This window comes from Maniola hyperantus, chromosome 13 (genome assembly GCF_902806685.2).
Source record: "Maniola hyperantus chromosome 13, iAphHyp1.2, whole genome shotgun sequence".
In the NCBI taxonomy this organism is placed as follows: domain Eukaryota; kingdom Metazoa; phylum Arthropoda; class Insecta; order Lepidoptera; family Nymphalidae; genus Maniola; species Maniola hyperantus.
The window spans coordinates 9,801,844-9,821,841 of NC_048548.1; the positions used below are offsets into that span (position 1 = coordinate 9,801,844).

General features: G+C 36.8%; 4 protein-coding genes across 8 annotated transcripts in view; 2 read left to right on the forward strand and 2 right to left on the reverse strand.

The window, feature by feature from the left end:
• The first annotated feature begins 50 nt into the window (after nt 1–50).
• Nucleotides 51–3,767, forward strand: LOC117987715 (uncharacterized). The gene is made up of 4 exons (XM_034974756.2): nt 51–244; nt 327–537; nt 1,263–1,478; nt 1,990–3,767. The coding sequence occupies exons 1-4, from the start codon at nt 128–130 to the stop codon at nt 2,211–2,213; spliced, it is 768 nt and encodes a 255-aa protein (XP_034830647.1). The 5' UTR covers nt 51–127; the 3' UTR covers nt 2,214–3,767.
• A 5-nt stretch (nt 3,768–3,772) lies between these two features.
• On the reverse strand, nt 3,773–7,049 carry Mrm2 (Mitochondrial rRNA methyltransferase 2). The gene is made up of 3 exons (XM_034974757.2): nt 6,734–7,049; nt 6,421–6,622; nt 3,773–4,836 (listed from the first exon to the last, which is right to left on the reverse strand). Exons 1-3 carry the CDS (start codon nt 6,886–6,888, stop codon nt 4,444–4,446), a joined length of 750 nt encoding a protein of 249 aa, XP_034830648.1. The 5' UTR covers nt 6,889–7,049; the 3' UTR covers nt 3,773–4,443.
• Nucleotides 7,050–7,895: 846 nt separating this feature from the next.
• Nucleotides 7,896–19,983, forward strand: Top3alpha (topoisomerase 3-alpha). 5 transcript variants are annotated; one of them, XM_069502528.1, is made up of 16 exons: nt 7,896–7,910; nt 8,791–8,896; nt 9,378–9,587; nt 9,931–10,183; nt 10,826–10,996; nt 11,985–12,160; nt 12,581–12,863; nt 13,100–13,311; nt 13,555–13,666; nt 14,715–14,944; nt 15,647–15,782; nt 15,946–16,109; nt 16,628–17,126; nt 17,662–17,905; nt 18,677–18,789; nt 19,351–19,983. In XM_069502528.1, the coding sequence occupies exons 3-16, from the start codon at nt 9,447–9,449 to the stop codon at nt 19,512–19,514; spliced, it is 2,898 nt and encodes a 965-aa protein (XP_069358629.1). In that variant the 5' UTR covers nt 7,896–7,910; nt 8,791–8,896; nt 9,378–9,446; the 3' UTR covers nt 19,515–19,983. The 5 variants fall into 5 exon arrangements, with proteins under 5 accessions (XP_069358629.1, XP_069358630.1, XP_069358627.1 ...); XM_069502526.1 differs by lacking the exons at nt 7,896–7,910; nt 8,791–8,896 and adding exons at nt 8,038–8,054; nt 8,189–8,332; XM_069502529.1 differs by lacking the exons at nt 7,896–7,910; nt 8,791–8,896 and adding an exon at nt 8,033–8,054.
• The window catches only part of LOC117987718 (small ribosomal subunit protein mS23-like), a 35,386-nt gene continuing 29,069 nt past the window's right edge, over nt 13,682–19,998 (reverse strand). Inside the window, exon 4 of the mRNA XM_069502611.1 lies at nt 13,682–13,693. The gene's annotated coding sequence lies outside the window, so the exon portion shown is untranslated. The remainder of the gene's footprint in view (nt 13,694–19,998) is intronic.

Genomic DNA, 19,998 nt, shown 5'->3' on the forward strand with positions numbered 1-19,998 from the left:
ACTTAAGACAAAATTCATGCGCGTAACGCATAAGCATAAAAATCAATAGTGACATGCGCGATATAAACCCTCCGGTCTATCTAAACAAAGTTACTCGAGCAATGCCTTAGTGCTTTAAATAAGACAAATGTTTATTAGGGACAAGAAATGTGAACTATCTCACAAAATGATGATACGCCTAAATAATTTTTTGTATGTTTTTAATTTACGACAAGGCACTATTCTTATAGCCGTCCATCAAATCGTAAGTACCAAATGTAAAACAACTAAAAAGCCTATGATTTTAAAATAGTAATCACTTTATGCTAAATTGCGGTTTATTTCAGGCGCTCTCATCTTTCGTACTGATAATTTTGCTAGTTGGTATATCTCATGTTGGTGAAATGCTATCCATGCTCCATAATGACATGGAAGACGACGCAGAAAGAAGAGGTTTTTATGAAATAGCTTATGGCGAGCATTTGACTTTTCATGAAGGGGGTGTAGTGAGCACTAACAATCAACGTAGATTCGCTAAAGCACAACATCTAGCTTCAGGTAATTAATAAAAACTGCATTTAATGTACCTATGCGTTTGTGCTTCTACAATCTAATTTACCAGATCACAATTTACTGAAGGAAAACATCGCGAGGATTACAATAATATGTTATAGGACTCAGATGAAGAAAAATGACTGATGACCCCTTCCAGGTTAGCCTGCTTCCATCTTAGACTGCATCATCACTTACCACTGAATAAATAAAAAAATCTACATAATGTGTATACCAAGCTACCAACCGAACTGAAGTAGCATGTTCAACTTTGTGACCCATAAGAGTTAGACTAATAAGAGAGGAGACCTATACTGAACTTTTTTACAATAAAAGAGGTGCTTTTTAGTTTAGATTTTTAGCTACTGTTACTGCACTTTGATAATGGGAACCCATATTTAATATTAAATATTACCTACTTATTTAATAGCTCAGCTGGTGGCGAAACTGAAGTGGTAATGGGCAGGGCACCACATAGTTCGAAAAACCGATAAACGTTGGCGTCCCAAGAGGCTGGAATGCTACCCTCGCACCGGCAAGCGCAGCGTTGGAAGACCACCCACTAGGTAGACGGACGACATCAGGCGAGTCGCAAGGAGTCGCTGGATTCAGGCGGCGCAAGACCGCGGCTCGTAAAGTCCCTACAAGAGACCTATATCCAGCAGTGAACGTCTATCGGTTGATGATGAGGATGATTACCTACCTACTTATTTGCTTTTTTCTAATTTCAGTGACTGTAATTTTCCTCTACACTAGTACAATTTTAACGTCGATATACCTCATGTGTTGCATTTCTCTGCTTCACGGAGCTGTAAAGTATAAGAGGGAGTACGTTCTGCCGTGGATTATGGCCGCTTGTGTTGCCGTGGTTCTGCTTATAGTGGCTATCGTTATTGGCGATGGATATCCATGCATTGTCAATCTCTTCGGCGGGCATAGCTTATATCGTAAGTAGTAAAATAATGTTTTTAAATAAAAATAGCGAGCCGCCCATGGACATTTTCAGTACTATAGGAACCGCCAATGCGTTATCGGCCTTTCAAGAATTTGTTGGTCCACTTCTTAAATATCCCCACATGTTGTAATTTAATGGGAACACCACCACTGTTTTTGAACCTCATCCGTGGGCATATTATCGTAATTCGTAACTACCCTCTTCAAATAATATTACTTATTCCATACAAAATACCGTCAAATAAAATAAACTTGTCCTTGAACCTGCGCAGTGGATGCGATCTATTCGGTGGTAGATACCATACAGAGGCGCGATGGCAGGGGGTCTGTTTCATCGGCATTCGTCAGTTTTTGCTGGGATCAGTGAAACCATAATACTCTTGCGCAGACATCCCCACTATACTCGTAATATTCATGTAACCATTTCGACACCCCCAACTAACCATTTACTTTTACTTTCGTAATATGTAGGTACTTGCTATAAAAGATTTTTCTTTTTTTCAGATTTCGGTTGTGTGCTTTTCGTACTGACATTTATCTACGCCATATGTGCTGTAAGCAGCTTCGCGCTCGAGACCGGCGCGGGCGGGCGATGCGCTCGCGCATCACTCGTCAACGACGAGCGCGGAGAGCGTCTGCTGCTGCTGGATCACGCTGCGCACTCCAGCTTATTGTCTGCCGCACAACTGAACAAACTGTCCCACGGCACACGGACCCAATTCGTGTAAACCCCTTTTAAAAGTCAATTAAAGCTATACATGGCAGGCTATGCTGTACTTATTTAGGTACCTACGTCACAAGTTAAGGGATATTAGTGGTGCACAAAGTGTAGGTACCTATCTAATTTATTTCTGACGTGATTTCTTTAATATGAAATTGTAATCATGGAAAATTTCGTCTTGGGTCCCGCAATGATTGCCCAATAACATCGTTTTATTTATTTATTTATTTATTTATTTTATGATTTCTTGTCTTAGTAAAGTGCGCAATTTCTTTAGTAGATAATTAATACCTAATTCATGTAAAATTTATATTTCAACTTAACTAAGTATTGGATTGCAAGAGAGGACCCATATGATAAATTTGAACGATTCTATTACAAACTTTACACAGGAAAGATTAGCCATGTACAGCTATTAAAATTACCTACATCTGCTATAGTAGGACAGTCTGCTAAATATATAATTATTTTGGTTGTGTAAATGCACAACACAGAAACTCTATAAAATGTAGTGTAATCACATATTTTAGATATATACTTACTACACCAGCTTATTAAGTATGTGTTAAATTATTTCTTTATGATGTTCTGAGCGTTATTTTTAAAACGTCAAACTTTGTAATAGTAATAAGCATTTATTTCGACTCTTACTTTACTTTCAGTGGCGTAACAAAATAAAGGGAGGCCTATGAGAAATTTGAAGGACCTTTACATGTTTTCAATTTTTTTAAGAAATTCGTGGTATTTAGTCAACGGGACTAGAATCGGCCTTAATCGGTCTTGAGTCCCGAACCTAATTACAAGGTCCCTAATTACTATTATCTATCTATATATTACTATTCTTACAACCATATTATTGTAACGCCACTGATTAGGTACCATTACCTATAGGTACCATTTGATACATACGTCCATGACTTAAAAAATAGGTAGCGCATAAATAGCTCATGCTTAGATACAGCTGAATACAATAATTCTTGTGATATTTTGAAAACAAAAACATTTTAAGCTGAAATATTGAATTCATAAGTGGTGTAACATGTAGCAGAAAACTTTGTAAATAATCGTTTTCCTTTAAAATTGACAGCAATGGATTACTACCATGTTCATGTTCCTGATTCTAACAGGCTTTTATTGGTTATTCCGAACCATTCTTGACATGCTTCAACGATTAGCCTAATAATTATTAATACCAAACTATCGTCTTTCAAGTGTGAAGACTGCAGTCTTCACACTTGAAAGACACCTGCACATGTGCAGGCTCTGGTGGTTTATTAAAATGGAATTGAATGTTAGCAATTTGAATAATTTAATTTTACCAATAATGCTTCAACTGCCTTAATCAGTCATGATGTTTGCAAATGCGTCTTGCAAAATTGCCCCAGGTTTCATCACTGCATGTTACACCTCTGCCTTTTATTATTAAATAGGTATGGTCTGTTTTTGTTTCTATAATATTATAATATTATCGTGAATATTTTAATGTACAAAATAATTGGACTGTTCAAATTTTAATGCCTCAAATGCTGATATATTGATGAGAATTAAACAATTAATTTTATACATGTCTTTTTATTTATCAATTTTCCTATTTTTATGTACTATAATAATATACATAGAAGAAACAGGTGTTAGGTAAGTACTTATACCTAACTACATATTTCTGAAAAGACAGATGAAAAGAGTAAAAAAATTGAGCTAGCTAAAAAATTAAGAGTAAATAAAAACAGAATTTATTTACAATACTACTAGGTACTACTATATTATGCTTAACATACATAACACATTTTTTTCTTTGCTATATTTATCTAAAATATTAGTTCAAGTGGAAGACAAGTACCTACCTATAATATAATAGTTAAGTTTATTTATTTATTTATTATATGATATTATTGTTTTGTTTGTAACCTTTCAAGGATGTAACATTTTATAATTATAGATTATACCAACTGATAAAGAATATATGCATATCAAAATAACATAAAACATGATAATGCATTGCAAATCTAAAAAATGCAGTGCCAGCCCAGCATGAAGAGTTTTTTGAGCTTCACTATGATAAAAAAAACTGGCTGTTTATTCTGTTCATAACTACTATTAAATAATGTTTGAATACACTCTTTTCTAATGAAAATGACAAAAGGTGCACAAATATTATGTCAAAATAAAAAATGGCCTAAAATAGACCTCTATTAATTTATTTTTTATTTTATGTCCTCTTGAGTATTCCTGAGCATTTATCCCCATCTACCATTTTGTAAAGGTCTCTGTATTCCTCTAAAACCTTTAGCAAGTATAAATTTTTCAGATGAGTCAGATCTACTCGCCCTAGGTTTCATAATCTTAATGTTTTTGTAAAACTTCTCTAAGTCCATTTCTAAAATGGGTACTTCTTTGCCATCCCATACTTTAAACAGTAAGTTACCATCTATTCTTGTGACTAGAGCAGCAAATCTAATAGCCATGTAACAGAGACCAATAATCCTGTCCTTGTCTAACTCCCTAACACCTGTTGCATTGGGTGCCATGTCTGAGAGCACCAAATCTACCTGTCTACCGTTTAGGGCTTTCACTACTTTGTCATGTGCTTCTATGGTTGAAAAGTCCATGTTGCTCATTATCGTTGCTCCCTGGAAAAATACATAAATTCATTAGAATTCCAATTAGAACATTTTTTTGTGAAATACTGTGGCTAATTCTGTTGTACACAATCTATAAACTAAAGTAAAAACTCTTTATATAACACACAAATATCAGTGCCCTGTTTATCAAACATTACAAGTCTACAAGCTCACAAGTTACAAGTTACAAGAACTTTTTTACAAACTCTTGTAAATTATGTTTATCAAATAATTTCACAAGACTTGTAGGATTTTACAAGACTTGTAGAACTTGTATTTTTAATTTATACACTTTATTTTTGCTAAATTGCAAAATAATTTTTCAACCGTAATAAATGTCGATAAAATAGCAATTACGGTACCATAACTAGTCAAGTTATTGTTAAAAATAAAACTTTTTTTCAAATAATTCAATTTTGTGTTAAATAACCTATTTGTAAAACCTATTGCTTCTTATTTTATTTACCTACCTACTTTTATTTATTCTATTTCGGTACACCAACAGGAAGTACCTACACAAAAAGTTTAAATTAAAAATAATTCTTTATTTTTCATGAATTAAGGTTAGACTTAAAATTTGGAAAAATAGATAGACTTTAAAAAATTTCGCTATTCGAATTACACCGCAAAAAATGGCGAAATCAGATGCGAAAGTTACAATTATTCTTCAATTAAATAATTCGTGACAAAAAAGATATTTTATTTGGCGCATTTACTGATAAATTATCTAAAGACCAAAAAATAGCAGAGTGGAAAGAGATACTATTGCTATGTCAATCGCTTGGACTTGTATCTGCCGAAAAAGATTATGCCAGCATACTCGTATGTATATGAGACACGTTTTGGTCAAATTTAAAAAGAGCAACAGATAAGTTTAATAAAATTACACCTTTGAATTATTTTATAGTTATTTTACCTATTTCTACTAGGTACTAGATAATTTAATTATTCTATCATACTTGCATACAACTTGTAAAATAAATTAAGAGTCAACGGAGGCTCTCCAACTTTTTCGTTACAAGTTACAAGCTACAAGCTACAAAGGCATTTTTGATGAACAAAACCACAAATACAAGTGTGAAAAACACTTGTATTACAAGTGATATTACTTGTAGCTTGTAGTTTACAAGTGTAGTTTTGATAAACGCATTCTTGTAAAAATGCACAAATTTACAAGAGAAATGCTTGTAATACAAGACTTGTAACGTTTGATAAACAGGGCACAGGTCTAAATGTATTATCATAAAAAATCATAATCCTACCTGCCATAAAGGATAGTACTAGGTCAAAGCCTGTCAATTTAGTTTAGTGACTGTGACTGAGTACAAAAGAATTTGCCACATTAATTGTCTTACAAAGAAACGAAGAATCTTTTAGCTATCTTGCAGCAAAAACAGACATTGCTGAGCAGACAACTCTTACTCAGCTTAAGGTATTACTTTTGCTGTTCAAAACTATAATACTACTCAGATTCAATATTCATAGACCATAGTGTTATTGCATTAACACTAGAGCATTACAAGGACATCACCATTGGAAAACTTGTGTCCTCATTTAGTATGATAGCAGAAATACCAAGAAACTTTTCCTTACCTCAATAGGAAACATTTGAAGTTTATCAATTGATAAAACTGTTCCTACGGGTTGTGTAGCATCTGCACCATCTGAGTTTGTCTTCTGCACAGCCACCTGAGTCCAGGAGCCGGGAGAAGCTCCCAAATCAATAACGGTTTGACCAGGATGGAGTATGTTGGCTTTGTCATCCATTTCCAAGAGTTTAAAAGCACTTCGACATCTTAAAAATAACGAAATTAGTTAAACAGAAATATTTAACGATTCACTAATAAGAAAAATACGAAGTTCATAATAAAAATACCTATCATTAGGTAAGTAATTTATTTGGTACCTGTAGTTATATATCTTAGCCTTCTCCACATATGGGTCTGCTTTCTGACGACTCAACCATTGTTGAGAACTCTTAAACCTCTTTAGGCAATTCACAAGAAAACACATTCTAGCAAAATTTAAACCTTTAAACACGGTTGTCCGCGAAGGGAGCATGATACAAGATAATTTTAAAACCTTTGTTCACACGAGTTATCCAAGAATAAATATGTTTACCAATTACGATGCAGCACTGAGTATTTTAATAATAAACTTTATGTCAATAAGATTAAAATTATATTTGAATGAAAAACGATAGTACATACTATATTATTTCAATTTTATACGAATTATTATTTACGAAGAGGCAAGATGTCATACCAATGTCAAAGTCATATGGTCAAATGTCAAATTTATGTCAACGTCAAATCTCCCAAGTTGAACAACCACCGTAGACGGAGTAAAAAACTAGACAAAGGAACGTTTGCCATCTCATTCACACTAAAACGAGAGCACAAATAAAGTTACAAATGTGATAAACAGAGACGCAGCTAACCTATTTTTGTCCCTTATCGTGTAACCGATTTTTTTCAAGGAATACAACTTTAGTTGCAAAACAAACTTTGAGAATTCATGGCATCATTGTATTTCTCATTCGTTATTTACTTGTTTTCACATAAAAAACGTTTAATACAAATATTGTTGATTGGTCAATACAAATATTGACTACTAAACAATGGTAATTGTCGTGTTTATTACGTCGGGCTATCGCTATCTCAGTCGCGGTTACACAGTACTTTAGTCTAGCTTTTTTATTCAGTCTACGACAACCACAAAACCTCCACGAAACAAAAATGTTGCTTGGTTGGCACTTGGCACCATTGATTAATGGTGATTCTACACGGCGAATTAAGAATGCGCACTTAGCACTTGGTCTGTGACTAGCACGGCTTACTTACATAGTGTAGATAAATAATAAAATGAAATCAGAATTTGTGTGGATTTAGCAGGATCCTGCGATTTTAGGATATGGCCTTATGACAAACAGTTTAAAAAGTTGAATATTGTGAATAGTGGCTAATTAGTGGACAAATTATTTAAATTTAATAATTTTTCACCGCGGAATATAATGTTTTGCCGAGGATAAGATTAAAAATAAAAACTGATTCGATTCGATGTTAATGAAACATGGTTTCAGCGTAATAGCAATTTGCGTGACTTATAGTAGATCTTCATCAAAATAATATTATGTATCCTGCAGATCATCAATTTAAATTGGTCACCCTGTCAGTGACGTCAAAAGTTTAAAAAATGGCGGCAAATCTGACAACCATAGTTTTTAGGTTATTGTTTAAGTTTAAGTTTTTGTTTTCGTTGGATTTACGAAAAGATTTTCTCTTTTCTCTTTTAATACATCTTTAATACACAATGATGTGAATAATAAAATATGAGATTTCTTTACGTAAATCGGTTTCAGAAGAACCAAATATACACACTAAATAGTTTTTTCCCTGTATTATCTCGTTTTAAAAGTGAAATAATGAAATATTTAAACGTTGCGGAGAAAAATGATGCAGCTAAAAATATTGCATTGCATTTATCGAGGGGAACTTCGAATAGGGTAATGTGTATGTTCAACTAAATTTTTGTTACCAATTCCATCATCAAGTTTACCTTTATATGAGGTTTACCTAATCTAATAATTAATATAAGTTTTATTGAGCAAGTTACGAATTACGTTCGTCTTAATTTAAATGCATAGTACCTATGTAATGCTTAGTAATGGAAGACTAAAAACCGAGGATTGCTATTTAAAACATAATATCAAGACTTGATGATTAGAAAGTATTTTTAAGGAAAAATTTTAAAGCACTAATTTGTCTCTAAAGGATCTCTTTGCCCAAGTGTCTGTGAGATAACAAGTTGAAATTAATATCAAAATAAATATCTACTGTCCTTTAGAGCTGTAAAATAAAATCAAGCTTTCAAGTTTACGCAACACCTATAAAAATATGTAGCATATTTTGACACACAAATCAAAACCTATTGTATATGTATACTTCCTGTTGACCTTGATAGACATGAATACAATCATGAAGTTTGGAAAGAAGCCTGCAAAGAGTAAAAAAACAAAAATCATTCATTTCTGGAATATGAAAGTCCTTAATTTGTAGTTAACGAATAAGTAGGTATCACATACTTAATTTTTTTTTGTGATCACAAAGTTACATTTGCAGTTAGAGATAATTTTAGCAATAAAATAATTACACAATCCCTTCTAATTGGTTGGACAGATGGGCCTTGAAAAGGTTACAGATAGCCACCTTCCCATCACTACCCTTATTATAAATGTAAAAGTGCGTCCTTCAATCACGTCGCAACGGTGCAACGGATTGACGTAATTTTTTACATAGATAAAGACCTGGAGAGTGACATAGGCTACTTTTTATCCTGGAAAATCAGAGATCCACCAGGATTTTTAAAAAACCAAATTCCACGCGGACACAGTCAGCTAGTTTATTAATATAACTTGATTTTGATGTGATTATGAACAAATTTAATTGGATGAATGTATCAAAATAGTAATAAGACCAAATATTTGTACCATTTTGTAGCAAATAGATTCTATTTGTTAACATAATAATTATCATGTATTTAACTTTTAGCGAGAAGGTTTATCCCAATACAATAAAATATATGAGTTTGAAGCAGAGGTTTTAGGACAGAAGAGTCAAATGGTAATGACTTCGGTGTCTGGACACTTACTAGCTTTGGATTTTGTCAGTGCCTTCAAAAACTGGAGGTCTTGCAATCCATTGTCACTCTTTGATGCACCAGTTTACAAATTCTGTCCAGAGAATTATGATAAAATAAAAGTAAGGTGATTGCAAAAAATGCCATGATAGCCTAGTAGTTACGACATCCACCTCATATTCATGAAGTCAGGGGTTCAATCCTAAGTACACACCTCTAACTTTTCAGAGTTAGGTGCATTTTAAGAAATTAAATATCACTCTATTTAGCAGTGAAGAAACCATCATGAGGAAACCTGCATGTCTGGGAGTTCTCCATAATGTTTTGCAAAGGTGTGTGAAGTCTGCCAATCCATACTTGGTCTCCACAAACTCTTCTTTAAGATGATTAATTGTGATCATTTAAGTACCCACTTTGAAAAATCTTTCCTGGATATGTATTTAAAATAGTTAATTTTATTTCTAGAAAACATTAGAGCGCGAAATTCGCAGTTGCCAAGGCCTGATAATATGGACTGATTGTGACAGAGAGGGGGAAAACATAGGCTTTGAGATCATAGAAGTGTGTACCGCAGTTAAGAGTAACCTTCGAATATATAGAGCAAAGTTCTCGGAAATTACATCAGTGTCTGTCACAAGAGCACTGCACAATTTAGAGCAGCCCAACAAGAATATAAGTGATGCAGTTGATGTTAGACAGGAACTAGATTTAAGGATAGGTAATCTATCCATACTTTTTGTGCCTTATCGTGTGATCTGTCGGTGGATTCAGCCCGCGCGGTTCGCAGTCTCCTTCGCGCCGCGTATTGAGCAAAGGCCCATAGCTTCGAAACTCGGACATAATTCTACAAATACGTGAGTTTGGCCGTCAGACATAAGTATTTATGTTATACAGTATGTTTCCTACCAATTGAAAACCCGGGTATCTTTAAAACACGAGTGTAGGTAAACGCGTCCCATCTTAGGCCACATCATCACTTTCCATCAGGTGTGATTGTGGTCAAGTGTTTGCCTATAGTGAATTTTAAAAAAAAGTATGTATCTGTAATGAATATCACTCACGATAGTTTAAAATCAAAATGGATACCTACCATACCATGGGTCCATCTGTCTGTCTGTCAGCGAGCTGTATCTCGTGGACCGTAGGGTAGAGAGCCGAAATGTTCACAGAATGTTCTATTGCCATTATGACTACAAAAATAAACATTTCAAATGGCCACCATGAAAATTAAAAAAATAAGTGTTATTTTTTGTACGATGGTACCCTTCATGTGCAAGTCTCACTAGCACATGACCGATTTTTCAATTGTCAACTAAAAAAAACTAAAATAAACAAATAAATATGTTTCAAAATATTTCAGGTGCCTCGTTTACGCGCTTTCAGACTCTGCGCCTGCAGAAAGTGTTCCCCAGCAAGCTGGCAGAGAGCTTGGTGAGCTACGGCTCGTGTCAGTTCCCCACGCTGGGGTTTGTGGTGGAGCGATACAGGGCTGTCGAAAACTTTGTTGTTGAGCCATTTTGGAAGATCAAAGGTATTTTTTTTTTTTTTATTGATCACGTAAATTTCACTAATACATTTTAAAATAAACAGTAGTCCCTCATCTAGATATATAAAAGGAAAAGGTGACTGACTGACTGATCTATCAACATACAGCTCAAACTACTAGACGGATCAGGCTAAAATATGCAGATAGCTATTATGACATAGGCATCTGCTAAGAAAGAATAATTGAAAATTCAATCCCTAAGGGGGTGAAATAGGTGTTTGAAATTTGTGTAGTTTACGTGGACGAAGTCGCGAGCATAAGCTAGTAAGAGATAAGACTTACTCGAGGTATATATTTCTTGGGTCACGTGACCAAGTGAGCCCGGCCTGGTATTACTTTAGATCTAACGCGCCATAGCCTCAGTCCACGGGCGAGGGAATCGCAACGAGTCCGACCAACTATCGTCAGCGATAGTATCGCCCTGTGGAGATAGGTCTTTAACAGCCGCACTCAGAGTCGCTAATCGTTACTTAAGATTGAGATAAAACAAGACAGATTTATGTGAGAGTTATATGTACAACTTTATTGCACCACAGAAACACAAATGTCAGGTTACAAAAAGAAATCTTAATAAGTAGGTACAAAAAGGCGGTCCCATCGCTAAATAGCGATCTCTTTCAGACAACCTTAACGCTAGGGAGAAAACGAACAAATGGATTGTCCATTTGGGAGCTAGTGTATAATAAACCTAAATACCAATAGCTAAATAAACTAAACCATATAATAAGAATATAAAATACATATTATTAATACACTAATACATACAAATAAAATATATAGACTACATAGATATATATATACACATATATATAGCAGAGATATAGCTCTGTCTCTTTTTAAGTAACCATTAAGCGACTATGAGTGCGGCGGTAGGAGTTGTATGGAATTGTGGCGGCAAGACTATCACCACGATTTTCTCGTCCGTGGAGATGGCGCCTTAGACCTACGATTTCAAATATGTATCTATTTGCAGTAAACCACACAATGAACAATCTGAGCGTTGATTTCACTTGGAACAGAGTCCGACTGTTTGATCTGCTGGCATGCCAAGTATTGCACGACATCTGCTTAGAAAACCCACTGGCAAAAGTCACAGATGTGAAAACTAAACCCAAGTCCAAATGGAGACCTTTACCTTTGGATACTGTGGTAAGTACCTAGTTAAGCGTCACGAAAGTTGGAAAAGTAGGTGATTCCCTGCTTTTAAACATTTTTATTCAATTTAAACTTTTACAAGTATTTTTGAATCTTCAGATGCATGTACCATTGGTTCGGAATGCCTTTCCTACTGAGAAGAACGAACAAGAAACTTAATTTTAACTAATTAATAATTATTATTTATTTGAAAGGAATTATACCTATTTGAATAAAAATAGATAAAACTATAGGGAGACATAAAACTACTAATTAGTTGCACCCACCTCAATATTACTTAAAATAACATTTGAACTTTTAATTCAAATACTTCAATTGGTGTAACACTACAGGAACTTGAAAAATTAGAAGTCAAATCCCATATGATTTATTTTAATTCTTTATTAATTTAATTGATGCAATAAAACATTACAGGAACTTGAAAAATTAGCATCCAGAAAATTAAAAATCAACGCCAAAGAGACGATGCGTATTGCCGAAAAACTGTATACCCAGGGTTTGATAAGCTACCCGCGCACGGAAACCAATGAGTTCCCCAAAGAGATGAACCTGGGCCAACTAGTGGGCATGCAGACTGGTGACCCCAACTGGGGGACATTTGCACAGAACATCGTGGACAGCGGGGGCCCCACGCCGCGCCAGGGCAACAAGAGCGATAAGGCCCATCCCCCGATACACCCTACTAAATATACTAACAGTAAGACTATTTTATACAGATATAAATTTCAAAAATCCCGTGGAAAATTTGTTTTTCGGGAACAAAAAGTAGCCTATGTCCCGTGTCCAGGATGCAAACTATCTCTGTACCAAAATGATGATATCCGTAACTACTTTCACATAGATTTTGGTTTTAGACTAGAAGACAGTTCCCGCGCGACGCGGACAACAGCTAGTTATACATGAAATTGTTGTATACAAGGTAGTTTTTTATAGGTCTATCTGGAAATGAGCAACGTGTATACGAGTTCATAGTGCGATCCTTCTTGGCGTGTTGTTCGAAAGATGCGCAAGGACAAGAAACCATCGTGAGTATCGACGTAGCCAGCGAAGTGTTCAGTGCGAGCGGCCTGATGATCACTGCCAGGAACTATCTAGACGTGTACCCATATGATAAGTGGTCGTCAAAGGAGGTACACGTTTATGAGGTAAAAAAATTACTCAAATGATAATTTTTTATTTATCTATGCCAATTAGTTACAGTTGTATTTAAATTTATAGCCCTGACTCCCAAGCTAGGAGACCTGTATCTTGGTAGTCAGTGTCTTCCCTTAACTCTTCATTATCTGTCTGGCTGTCTGTCTGTCTGTCTGTCCGTCTTGTCTGTCAAGAAAACCTATAGGGTACTTTCCGTTTACTTAGTTAAGTTAATAAAGGTAAATCTTTTGTAGAATGGCCAAACCTTCAATCCGACAAGTATAGATATGGTAGATGGCAACACCTCCCCACCAAACCTGCTCACTGAAGCAGATCTTATTGCACTCATGGAGAAACATGGTATTGGTAAGTAAACAATAAAAATATTATAAACTAGATAATGCCCGCGACTTCGTCCGCGTGGATTTAGGTTTTTCAAAAATCCCGTGGGAAGTCTTTAATTTTCCGGGATAAAAAGAAGCCTATTTCCTTATCCGGGATGTAAGCTACTTCTGTACCAAATCTCATCAAAATCGGTTAAACTGTTACTCCTTCACTCCACAATGACTGAACCCATTTGGCTGAGAATGGGACCAAACTTAGGCTACGTTTTAACCTGGAAATTCATAGATTTCCTACTGGATATTTTAATGGCATTTCTCTATCTTGATTTCCTGTGTCCGACCAAAGAACCTTCCAGCTACAGAAAGATCACTCCGCAAAGACGTTTAAATAAATACGATAGACTATGTCAAAAATAAATTATTTCTCAGTGATTATTAAATAGAGGGTCTTCCAAAATACGTAAGAACCACATCCTTTTTTAGTTTTGTGTGATAGCCATTTTAAATTATCGATTAGAGTAATAAAAGCGCGTCAAATGATTGTGACGTCACATACCGGTATTTCATAGAATCTTGCATACTAAGCGCGCGTTTTGACGTTTGGTTAATGATTTGACTAGTTGTCAAATAATGGATTGGGATTCATGTTACGACGCTACAAAGTTAAATCCAGCTAGCACAGCGCTGGGGCCTATCTATAATATAAAAATGAATTTAATTTGGCTCGTCTTGGCGGGGGCACTGCCGTGCCCCCTGATCACTAAATGTGTTGCTCATCGCAAATCTCGAGAACAGCTGAACCGATTTCGCTAATTTTTTTTTTATAATATTCCTTGAAGTAAGAGGATGGTTCTTATGGAGAGAAAAATTTAAAAAATTTGAATCGACTGTTAGGCGGAACGAAGTTCGCCAGGGCAGCTAGTAATTTAATAAATGTCTCTCTTTTTATCGCATAGCTCTTATCTCTCTCTCTCTCTCCGTCTCCCTCCCCTCTCTTATAAGAGAACAGTTATGAGAGTGCCGTCGAAGGGGCGCGCCACCGTAGATATATTTCTCAAAATTTCTTTTAGGGACGGATGCAACGCACGCAGAGCACATAGAAACTATTAAGAGTCGTTCATACGTGGCACTCGCGGACGCTATACATTTCGTCCCAGGGTTGTTAGGCATGGGACTAGTGGAGGGATATGATGCCATGGGCTTGAATATATCCAAACCACACCTTCGGGCCCAGTTAGAAGCCGATCTCAAAGACATTTGCGAAGGGAGGAAGGATCCTAAACTGGTGTTAGCGGAACAGGTCAGTATTAACAATAATGATAAAGAAAGTCTTTCTCTTTGTGCGTCGTATTCCTTATTACCAGAGTGGCCTACAATGAGAGAACCCTCGGTTTGTTCTTGAATCGACGATATGTCAAATATTAGGCTATGGTGACGTAAAATCATAGAAAAGTTGGGCTACCTGTGTCAAATGTATTATCATTTGACGCCTGCCTGTGACGTCGAAGCCTCGATCTTTTGTTAGAAGTTAAACTGTCGTGATTAATTATTAAGGGTCTATCCGCATACAACTCGACTAAGAGAGAAAGAACGAGATTTCAAATCTTAGGTTTTTACAGTTACTATCAGATGTGATATTATACTAAATTATGTCAGCTACAAGACAAACGGAGCAGAACGCAGACAATGCTCGACCAAACAGATTTCTCAGTACCCTTATTATAAATGCGAAAGTGTGTTTGTTTGTTGGTTTATTGGTTTGTCCTTCAATCACGTCGCAACGGTACAACAGTTTGGACGTGATTTTTAGCGTGAAAAAACCTGGAGAGTGACATAGGCTACTTTTTATCCCGAAAAGTCAAAGAGTTACCACGGGATTTTTGAAAACCTAATTCGACGCGGACGAAGTCGCGGGCATCAGCATCAGCAGTCTATTGATAAAATCTGATGTGCTTAAAAACCTAAAAGAATTGTTGAAGAATCTATGTATGTTTTATTGTAGGTAGCAAGATATAAGGAGGTATACATCACCGTAACGGCCGAAGCGAATAAAATCGACAGCGCGTTAGCGGAAAGATTTAACGAACGAGCCATTGAGTACACACCTACCGTCGAGTCGCTACCGGCCATGCCACCAGGTGAATCTTATTTTCATTAATAGCAGAGGCTTAGCACCGAGTACCGTTGAAATTAGAGCATTTTTAACTTGTATTTTAAAAAATATGCCTTATATTTATAAAATTTCTTTGACAGCTTTAAATTTAAAAAATATGCCTTATATTTATAAAATTTCTTTGACAGCTTTAAAATGCCCAAAATGTCGCTCGGACATGGTAGTCAGACAGAAGAGGAATAACGCGGATGAGTACTACATTAGCTGCGTGTCTTATCCGAGATGCACCAATGCTATTTGGTTCCCTTCCATAGTCAAAACATTGCAGGTTCTACCTGACAGTTGTCCTTCGGTAAGTGTATCTTATAAAATGTTCTTTTAATGTTTGATAGGTATTTCGTACTGGTCCTTTGAACCGGATATCAACAGTAACGAATGAGTTTGCGCTATAGGTTTTAAGAAAATACTCTTAGATACCGTTTGGTACAATATACGAAAACACATATGAAATCGGACGGAAAAAGTCGCTTCATCTTCATTTTATTTACAGCAGAACCAAAAACTAAAGTTCTTAAACATCCATTCCATACTTATTATAATATTATTAATGCGAAAGTGTGTCTGTCTGTCTGTGTGTCCGTCTGTCTTTCTGCTAGCCTTTCACGGCCAATCCGTTCAACCGATTTTAACGAAATTTGATACAGCGATAGCTTGCATCCCGGGGAAGGACATAGGCTACTTTTTATCCCGGCAAATCAAAGAGTTCCCACGGGATTTTCAAAAAACCTAAATCCAAGCGGACGAAGTCGCGGGCATCATCTAGTTACCTATAATTTTGTGTTTGCATTACAAATAAAAAATTTATTTCAGTGTGGTCCAAATTACAAAAAGCTTAAGTTCGAATGGCGAAACAATTCCATAAGTCATATATACCCACCTCCATACACCACTTGTATCGGAGGCTGTGACACTACCTTCCTCGAAATGCTGCAAATAAATTTGTCTTCAGTAACAGCAACATCAAGAAATACAAGAACAGACAGTACAAACTCTGATACAAACTCGAACAGAAACATAACAAGCAATTTTCCTAATTCATCAACCACTCCTACATATCCATCAAACAATAATATTCCTTATGTTAATAACAATCCAACCACAGTAAATCGCCCAAGGCAATTCGTACCTCCTGCGGTAGTAAATAGAACACAAAGTGCGAATGGTCCGAGAATGCCAGTTCCAAGGAATACCACAAATCACCCTAGGTTGCCCACTCCGCCTTCGAGTGACAGTGGGGAAAATCAGGTTTTCTGTGGATGTAACAGGGAAGCTAGATTGCTTACTGTTCGAAAGCAGGGACCTAATATAGGTAAGTTGCGGGAACAAACAACATAATACCATGCCTGTTCACGGAGTTTACAATTTTCGCGAGCGTAGCTCAGCTCAGTAAAGGATTCAAATTTTTTTCTAAACTCTTTTACTCCAATTTGATTTCCAATTTTTCTCAAAAGTTATTTTCTACATATCCTTAAAGTCCTTCGAACTGGATAAAAATACTACGCGACGGAAAATAATGTACATCGACCTTTAGAAAAAGATAGCGGTTTTGTAGAGTTTGTAGTATCTGTCGTTGAGACCGACAAAACGTCACATAGGTGTGAGTGACAAAGACAACGCTCTACAAAGCCGAAATGTCATTCTAATAATATGAGTGAGTCATCTACAAGAGAGAAAAAAGGCGCTGCCTGTTGCATTTTCTCGCTTCATGTATGAGAGAGTTAGAGTACAAAAATGCATAAGCTTTGATGCTATCGGATGTCCCATGTTACCTTACGGCTTTTTTATCCTTTGAGTTTTGACAGACTTTTAAAAAGAAGGTTCTTAATACTGCATGTATTTTTTAGACAAGAAATTTTACAAATGCCAACTGGGCGTGGATAATGGAGGTTGCGATTTTTTCCTATGGGCCCCTGAGTCATCAGGCACAAGTACGTCTAGTCAGAGCAACTTAGACACCCCTGCGACTAGTTCCCGGGGCAGTTCCGCAGGCACGAGCCGCGGCTGGGGCATAGCGCCCAGCTTTCCCAGGGATGATTACCCCCCAAACGATGATAATGTCATGTGCAACTGTGGGGCGCCTTGTAAAAAGTAAGTAATCTTTTCAAACTCATGTCAGTTTAGGCAGTTTCATACAAGCGAACTGATTTTATTACCTATTACTACTACCGGAACACGGGCCTTTCCGCACACGTCTGTGTGTGTGTGTGCGTGTGTAAGACTGGTAGAGCTAAGCATAGCTGAGACCATGGTATACGTAAGCAGCATCACTGCTTATAGCTCGAGTGACGCCGGCGCAGCCGTGAGGGTAGCCGTGCCATTTCTTTGCGGGCCATTTCGCTGCAATAAACTAGGTGTTTGTCGCTTTTTTACGTAATAGTAGTTAATATTCTGTGGTTTTGGTCTATCAGTAGTCTGTACCAACCGCTCAAATACGCAACGCGTAGATACACGCTCAACGGAGCATATTATCAGAAATTGTCTGTCAGAAAACTTTATCACACTCGGCGATATGAAGCTTACGTCCAATCCGGCAAAATTCTGACTGTCTGCGGCATGTTTGAGGGATCTAGTGCAAAATGTCGGGTACTAGTAGCCACACTGTTCATACAGTGCCTTCTAGTACCCCTCCGATTTTTGTCTTTACTTTCATACGATAATAATGAGTAAGATATTGGGGCCGATTCTCTTGAACACAATCTCTAAACTAAACTAAATTAACAGGTCTAAATCTAGTGCTATCCTTTTCCGCAAGCAACATTATAAAAGGGATAGCAACATATTTAGACGTGCCATTTTAGTTTAGTTTAGAGATTGTGTACAAGAGAATTAGCCACAATAACAGTCTTAATATTTTTTCAGATTAACAGTCCGCAAAGAAGGACCCAACAAAGGTCGCCAATTTTACGGGTGTCCTAAAGAAAGTAACGCACGTTGTACCTTCTTCCAATGGGCCGATGGAGAGACTAATACAGGTATGTACTTACTGTACGCGGCAGAAAATAATGTACATCGACCTTTAGAAGGAGATAGCGGATTTGTAGAGCATTATGTCTCTGTCATTGAGACCGACCAAAGGTCACATATATGAGTGACAGAGACAACGCTCTACAAAGCCGAAATGTCATTCGAAAGGCCGATGTACATTATTTTCTGCTGCGTACTGTACATAATAGTCTTTATTTTTGCCGTTTAGAATGCATCCTTGCTTTTGGCTCCGTACCCGAAGGGTGCCAAAGGGCCCTATTACTAGGCCTCCGCTGTCCGTCCGTCCGTCTGTCTGTCAGCGGACAGTATCTCATCATGAACCGTCTTAGGTAGATAGTTGAAATTTTCACGGAGTGTGTATTTCTTTACCGCTATAACAAGAAATAATAAAAAATCAAGATGGAAAGTTATAGAATGGCCGCCATGCAAATTAAAAGTTTAAAAAGTACAGTGTTATATCTTAAGTAAGATAGTGGAACCCTTCGTGTACGCGAGTCTGACTCATCCTTGACCGTTTTTTTCGTCTTACGATGATGTTTTCTTTATAGGTTGGGGTGGTCAAGAAAGTTATAGCAGCGCTGGACGCGGGAGAGGGAGGGGCGGCAGAGGAGGGGGAGGGGGGACGGCGAGCGAGGGGGAGACACGCACGCGCAAGTGTGGCCTGTGCCGGCAGGAGGGACACACTAGAAATAGATGCCCTAACAACCAGTGAATAAGGTCGAATTGACATTAGATCAATTCGCAAAAACTACCCGTTAACTGATACTGTGTTATATATTAATATAGTCCGCAACGGGTCAAGATGGGATCAGGGATCGGGGAAGTAAGGCCCCGCACACCCGCGCTTACCCGGTGCTGGCGAGCGCGGTTGTGGGGCGTGTGTGTCTTCTCCCCCCCCCCCCCCCCCGCCTCATACCTCGATTACCATCTCAACCTGTCGCGTATGGAAGTGGCAACAACAACTGTACATAGTTTCAACTCAATCAGATAAACAACACATGAATGCATAGATAAAGGGCAGACACGTAAATTGCTGATAAATGTGATATAGTAGAATTTCTTATAAATAATTTTATTTTTTCCTAAGCTATGAGTATAAGTGAAATAATATCAAATATGCTTGAGTAGCATTTGTATTAAATATTCCAATTATTGTAAATAAAAATAAAACTATACATTTATTTGCTTTTTATTCG

What these genes read in the sequence shown, in the direction of transcription:
- LOC117987715 (XM_034974756.2), top strand. Translation starts at nt 128, where the DNA reads ATGTTTATTAGGGACAAGAAATGTGAACTATCTCACAAAATGATGATA. An exon ending in AGCACAACATCTAGCTTCAG is followed by an intron (nt 538 to 1,262) that starts GTAATTAATAAA and finishes TTCTAATTTCAG; the next exon opens with TGACTGTAATTTTCCTCTAC. An exon ending in CGGCGGGCATAGCTTATATC is followed by an intron (nt 1,479 to 1,989) that starts GTAAGTAGTAAA and finishes TCTTTTTTTCAG; the next exon opens with ATTTCGGTTGTGTGCTTTTC.
- Mrm2 (XM_034974757.2), bottom strand. Translation starts at nt 6,888, where the DNA reads ATGCTCCCTTCGCGGACAACCGTGTTTAAAGGTTTAAATTTTGCTAGA. An exon ending in GCTAAGATATATAACTACAG is followed by an intron (nt 6,623 to 6,733) that starts GTACCAAATAAA and finishes GTTATTTTTAAG; the next exon opens with ATGTCGAAGTGCTTTTAAAC. An exon ending in TTCAAATGTTTCCTATTGAG is followed by an intron (nt 4,837 to 6,420) that starts GTAAGGAAAAGT and finishes GTATTTTTCCAG; the next exon opens with GGAGCAACGATAATGAGCAA.
- Top3alpha (XM_034974946.2), top strand. Translation starts at nt 8,159, where the DNA reads ATGAGATTTCTTTACGTAAATCGGTTTCAGAAGAACCAAATATACACA. An exon ending in AGAATTATGATAAAATAAAA is followed by an intron (nt 9,588 to 9,930) that starts GTAAGGTGATTG and finishes TTTTATTTCTAG; the next exon opens with AAAACATTAGAGCGCGAAAT. An exon ending in CATGGAGAAACATGGTATTG is followed by an intron (nt 13,667 to 14,714) that starts GTAAGTAAACAA and finishes AATTTCTTTTAG; the next exon opens with GGACGGATGCAACGCACGCA.